General features: G+C 50.2%; 1 protein-coding gene and 1 long non-coding RNA gene across 2 annotated transcripts in view; one reads left to right on the forward strand and one right to left on the reverse strand.

Moving 5' to 3' along the window:
- Positions 1–7,500, reverse strand: part of LOC135531036 (uncharacterized) — a 359,655-nt gene that overhangs the window by 87,358 nt on the left and 264,797 nt on the right. The gene's annotated exons all lie outside the window — the stretch shown is intronic.
- LOC135531007 (lysosomal alpha-glucosidase-like) overlaps positions 7–7,500 on the forward strand; it is a 21,523-nt gene continuing 14,029 nt past the window's right edge. The window contains exons 1-4 of the mRNA XM_064959159.1: positions 7–252; positions 4,346–4,479; positions 4,666–4,817; positions 6,169–6,317. Of these exons, the coding sequence (XP_064815231.1) occupies positions 209–252; positions 4,346–4,479; positions 4,666–4,817; positions 6,169–6,317 (479 nt within the window). The 5' untranslated portion in view covers positions 7–208. The remainder of the gene's footprint in view (positions 253–4,345; positions 4,480–4,665; positions 4,818–6,168; positions 6,318–7,500) is intronic.

Consider the following 7,500-nt stretch of genomic DNA (forward strand, 5'->3'; position numbering starts at 1 on the left):
CTCTCTCTCATTTCTCTCTCTCACCTCTCTCTCACCTCTCGTTCTCTCACCTCTCTCTCATTTCTCTCTCACTTCTCTCTCCTCTCTCTCATTTCTCTCTCACTTCTCTCTCTCATTTCTCTCTCTCCCTCTAGGTATATTAGGAGGGTTGTTGAGGGCTAAGACTCTGTGTGCCTCTGCTGTCCAGAAGACCTCGTCTCACTACAACATGCACAGCCTGTATGGACTTCTAGAAGCGAAGGCCTCGGCACGGTCAGTAAGACATGTACACACTCTGTGACACCACCTAACTAGGATACAGTCAGACAGACATGACCAATACACCACCTAACTAGGATACAGTCAGACATGACCAATACACCACCTAACTAGGATACAGTCAGACAGACATGACCAATACACCACCTAACTAGGATACAGTCAGACAGACATGACCAATACACCACCTAACTAGGATACAGTCAGACAGACATGACCAATACACCACCTAACTAGGATACAGTCAGACAGACATGACCAACACACCACCTAACTAGGATACAGTCAGACAGACATGACCAATACACCACCTAACTAGGATACAGTCAGACAGACATGACCAATACACCACCTAACTAGGATACAGTCAGACATGACCAATACACCACCTAACTAGGATACAGTCAGACAGACATGACCAACACACCACCTAACTAGGATACAGGCAGACAGACATGACCAACACACCACCTAACTAGGATACAGTCAGACAGACATGACCAACACACCACCTAACTAGGATACAGTCAGACAGACATGACCAACACACCACCTAACTAGGATACAGTCAGACAGACATGACCAACACACCACCTAACTAGGATACAGTCAGACAGACATGACCAACACACCACCTAACTAGGATACAGTCAGACAGACATGACCAATACACCACCTAACTAGGATACAGTCAGACAGACGTGACCAATACACCACCTAACTAGGATACAGTCAGACATGACCAATACACCACCTAACTAGGATACAGTCAGACAGACGTGACCAATACACCACCTAACTAGGATACAGTCAGACAGACGTGACCAATACACCACCTAACTAGGATACAGTCAGACAGACGTGACCAATACACCACCTAACTAGGATACAGTCAGACAGACGTGACCAATACACCACCTAACTAGGATACAGTCAGACAGACATGACCAACACACCACCTAACTAGGATACAGTCAGACAGACATGACCAACACACCACCTAACTAGGATACAGTCAGACAGACGTGACCAATACACCACCTAACTAGGATACAGTCAGACAGACGTGACCAATACACCACCTAACTAGGATACAGTCAGACGTGACCAATACACCACCTAACTAGGATACAGTCAGACAGACGTGACCAACACACCACCTAACTAGGATACAGTCAGACGTGACCAATACACCACCTAACTAGGATACAGTCAGACGTGACCAACACACCACCTAACTAGGATACAGTCAGACGTGACCAATACACCACCTAACTAGGATACAGTCAGACGTGACCAATACACCACCTAACTAGGATACAGTCAGACAGACATGACCAACACACCACCTAACTAGGATACAGTCAGACAGACATGACCAACACACCACCTAACTAGGATACAGTCAGACGTGACCAATACACCACCTAACTAGGATACAGTCAGACGTGACCAATACACCACCTAACTAGGATACAGTCAGACAGACATGACCAACACACCACCTAACTAGGATACAGTCAGACAGACATGACCAACACACCACCTAACTAGGATACAGTCAGACGTGACCAATACACCACCTAACTAGGATACAGTCAGACGTGACCAATACACCACCTAACTAGGATACAGTCAGACAGACATGACCAATACACCACCTAACTAGGATACAGTCAGACAGACATGACCAATACACCACCTAACTAGGATACAGTCAGACGTGACCAACACACCACCTAACTAGGATACAGTCAGACAGACGTGACCAATACACCACCTAACTAGGATACAGTCAGACAGACATGACCAATACACCACCTAACTAGGATACAGTCAGACATGACCAATACACCACCTAACTAGAATACAGTCAGTCAGACATGACCAATACACCACCTAACTATAATACAGTCAGTCAGACATGACCAATACACCACCTAACTAGAATACAGTCAGACAGACATGACCAATACACCACCTAACTAGAATACAGTCAGTCAGACATGACCAATACACCACCTAACTAGAATACAGTCAGTCAGACATGACCAATACACCACCTAACTAGGATACAGTCAGACATGACCAATACACCACCTAACTAGGATACAGTCAGTCAGACATGACCAATACACCACCTAACTAGAATACAGTCAGACATGACCAATACACCACCTAACTAGGATACAGTCAGACAGACGTGACCAATACACCACCTAACTAGGATACAGTCAGACATGACCAATACACCACCTAACTAGAATACAGTCAGACAGACATGACCAATACACCACCTAACTAGGATACAGTCAGACAGACATGACCAACACACCACCTAACTAGGATACAGTCAGACAGACATGACCAATACACCACCTAACTAGAATACAGTCAGTCAGACATGACCAATACACCACCTAACTAGAATACAGTCAGTCAGACATGACCAATACACCACCTAACTAGAATACAGTCAGTCAGACATGACCAATACACCACCTAACTAGAATACAGTCAGTCAGACATGACCAATACACCACCTAACTAGAATACAGTCAGTCAGACATGACCAATACACCACCTAACTAGGATACAGTCAGACAGACATGACCAATACACCACCTAACTAGGATACAGTCAGACGTGACCAATACACCACCTAACTAGGATACAGTCAGACGTGACCAATACACCACCTAACTAGGATACAGTCAGACGTGACCAATACACCACCTAACTAGGATACAGTCAGACAGACATGACCAACACACCACCTAACTAGGATACAGTCAGACATGACCAATACACCACCTAACTAGGATACAGTCAGACATGACCAATACACCACCTAACTAGGATACAGTCAGACAGACATGACCAACACACCACCTAACTAGGATACAGTCAGACGTGACCAACACACCACCTAACTAGGATACAGTCAGACGTGACCAATACACCACCTAACTAGGATACAGTCAGACGTGACCAATACACCACCTAACTAGGATACAGTCAGACGTGACCAATACACCACCTAACTAGGATACAGTCAGACAGACATGACCAATACACCACCTAACTAGGATACAGTCAGACAGACGTGACCAATACACCACCTAACTAGGATACAGTCAGACATGACCAATACACCACCTAACTAGGATACAGTCAGACGTGACCAATACACCACCTAACTAGGATACAGTCAGACAGACATGACCAATACACCACCTAACTAGGATACAGTCAGTCAGACGTGACCAATACACCACCTAACTAGGATACAGTCAGACAGACATGACCAATACACCACCTAACTAGGATACAGTCAGACATGACCAATACACCACCTAACTAGGATACAGTCAGACAGACATGACCAATACACCACCTAACTAGGATACAGTCAGACGTGACCAATACACCACCTAACTAGGATACAGTCAGACAGACATGACCAATACACCACCTAACTAGGATACAGTCAGACGTGACCAATACACCACCTAACTAGGATACAGTCAGACAGACGTGACCAATACACCACCTAACTAGGATACAGTCAGACAGACATGACCAATACACCACCTAACTAGGATACAGTCAGACGTGACCAATACACCACCTAACTAGGATACAGTCAGACAGACGTGACCAATACACCACCTAACTAGGATACAGTCAGACAGACATGACCAATACACCACCTAACTAGGATACAGTCAGACGTGACCAATACACCACCTAACTAGGATACAGTCAGACAGACGTGACCAATACACCACCTAACTAGGATACAGTCAGACAGACATGACCAATACACCACCTAACTAGGATACAGTCAGACGTGACCAATACACCACCTAACTAGAATACAGTCAGTACCACATGTACACACTCTGTTACACCAACTATCTTTTCTTTGACGGCCCAATACATATGTTTTCTCTTCTCTTTCCCCCCTCCCTCCCACCTCCCTCTCTCCCCCTCCCTCCCTCCCTCTCTCCCCCTCCCTCCCCACCCTCCCACCTCCCTCTCTCCACCTCTCTCCCTCCCCCTCTCTCCCTCTCTCCCTCCCCAGTGCCCTGAAGCGTATGTTAGGGAAGAGAGCGTTTGTGATCTCTCGCTCCACCTTCCCCAGTCAAGGCCAATACTCTGGACACTGGCTAGGAGACAACAGGAGTCACTGGAAGGACATGTACACCTCGATAGCAGGTAGACACACACACACACACACACACACACACACACACACACACACACACACATGGAACTAGGCTGGTATCAAATCATGTCTCATCTCCCTCCCCCCTCCAGGTATGTTAACCTTTAACCTCCTGGGTGTTCCCCTGGTGGGGGCTGATATCTGTGCCTTCTCTCTCCCCCTCCCTCCCCCTCCAGGTATGCTAACCTTTAACCTCCTGGGTGTTCCCCTGGTGGGGGCTGATATCTGTGGCTTCAGTGAGCAGACTGAGGAGGAGCTGTGTGTCCGCTGGACTCAGCTAGGAGCCTTCTACCCTTTCACACGCAACCACAACTCTATCGACCAGAAGGTAAGACCCCCAATGTGCCCCCCCCTCTACCAATGTGCCCCCCCCACCACCAATGTGCCCCCCTCCCTCAACCAATGTGCCCCCCTCCCTCAACCAATGTGCCCCCTCCCTCAACCAATGTGCCCCCCCCCTCCACCCCAATGTGCCTCTCCCTCCACCAATGTGCCCACCCCCCACCCCAATGTGCCTCTCCCCTCCTCCAATGTGCCCACCCCCACCCCAATGTGCCCCTCCCTCCACCAATGTGCGCCCCCCTCCACCAATGTACCCCTCCCCTCCACCAATGTGCCCCTCCCCTCCACCAATGTGCCCACCTCCCACCCCAATGTTCCCCTCCCCTCCACCAATGTGCCTCCCCTCCACCAATGTGGCCCTCCCCTCCACCAATGTGCCTCCCCCCTCCACCAATGTGCCTCTCCCCTCCACCAATGTGCCTCCCCCCTCCACCAATGTGGCCCTCCCCTCCACCAATGTGGCCCTCCCCTCCACCAATGTGCCTCCCCCCTCCACCAATGTGCCTCTCCCCTCCACCAATGTGCCTCTCCCCTCCACCAATGTGCCTCTCCCCTCCACCAATGTGCCTCTCCCCTCCACCAATGTGCCTCTCCCCTCCACCAATGTGCCTCTCCCCTCCACCAATGTGCCCCACCCCTCCACCAATGTGCGCCCCCCCTCCACCAATGTGCCCCCCCCTCCACCAATATGTGCCTCCCCCTCCACCAATGTGCCTCTCCCTCCACCAATGTGCCCCTCCCCTCCACCAATGTGCGCCCCCTCCACCAATGTGCCCCCCTCCACCAATGTGCCTCCCCTCCACCAATGTGCCTCCCCTCCACCAATGTGCCTCCCCCCTCCACCAATGTGCCTCCCCCCTCCACCAATGTGCCCCCCCTCCACCAATGTGCCTCCCCTCCACCAATGTGCCCCCCTCCACCCCAATGTGCCCCCCTCCACCAATGTGCGCCCCCCCTCCACCAATGTGCCCCCCCTCCACCAATGTGCCCCTCCCCTCCACCAATGTGCGCCCCCCCTCCACCAATGTGCCCCCCCCTCCACCAATGTGCGCCCCCCTCCACCAATGTGCCTCCCCTCCACCAATGTGCCCCCCTCCACCCCAATGTGCCCCCCCTCCACCAATGTGCGCCCCCCTCCACCAATGTGCCCCCCCCCTCCACCAATGTGCCCCTCCCCTCCACCAATGTGCCTCTCCCCTCCACCAATGTGCCCCCCCTCCACCAATGTGCCCCCCTCCACCAATGTGCCCACCCCCCACCCCAATGTGCCTCTCCCCTCCACCAATGTGGCCCTGACACAAACTGTCGTACGGAAGTCATGTTGTGTGTCCTCCCAGCCTCAGGACCCCCCAGCGTTCAGCCCTCGAGCCCGTTCAGCCATGAAACAGTCTCTGCTGCTCCGCTCCTCTCTGTTCCCTCTGCTCTACACGCTGTTCCACCGCGCACACACACACGGACACACCGTCGCTCGCCCTCTGCTGTTCGAGTGAGTTACACACACACACACACACTGGGACACACACACACACACACACACACACACACACTGGGACACACACACGGACACACCGTCGCTCGCCCTCTGCTGTTCGAGTGAGTTACACACACACACACACACTGGGATACACACACTGGGACACACACACACACACTGGGATACACACACTGGGACACACACACACACACTGGGACACACACACACACTGGGACACACACACACACACTGACACACACACACACACACACACACACTGGGACATACACACACACACTGGGACATACACACACACACTGGGACACGCACACACACACACTGGGACACGCACACACGCACTATTACCACACACGTTATGTTCTTCTATCGTCATGGATACCTAAAATTAATTTCTATTCAACATCCTATTTCCCCCTAAGCTCAAACCCTAATTATAAACTGGGCGGGTCGAGCCCTGAATGCTGACGGCCGTGTGGTATGTCAGACCTGTATATCTACCTCTCTAATGACGTTGGCAAACGGTTTATAACAGCAATCAGGCTCCTCGGAGGGTCCGGCCCACCAGGTGGCACCTGGACACAGCCCTTCGCCGCGCTATATTGGTCATATATCACACCCCCTCGGGCCTCATTGTAACCCTAAACCTAACCCCTGAGTTTAAACTGGCCTTCGTCCTCATGGGGACGTGGGAAATGTCTCTATATAAGGGAGAACTTTCCTTGTTTCACTGTCCTCGAGGGGGATTTCAGGTCCCCACAAGGATAGAAGAACCAACACACACACACACACACACACACGCACACGCACACATGCACACACACACACACACATACATACATACATACATACATACATACATACATACATACATACATACATACATACATACGCATACATACATACATACGCATGCATACATACGCATACATACATACATACGCATACATACATACGCATACATACATACATACGCATACATACATACATACATACATACATACGCATACATACATACATACGCATGCATACATACGCATACATACATACATACGCATACATATATACGCATACATACATACATACGCATACATACATACATACACATACATACATACATACATACATACATACATACATACATACGCATACATACATACATACGCATGCATACATA

This window comes from Oncorhynchus masou, chromosome 5 (genome assembly GCF_036934945.1).
Source record: "Oncorhynchus masou masou isolate Uvic2021 chromosome 5, UVic_Omas_1.1, whole genome shotgun sequence".
NCBI lineage: Eukaryota > Metazoa > Chordata > Actinopteri > Salmoniformes > Salmonidae > Oncorhynchus > Oncorhynchus masou.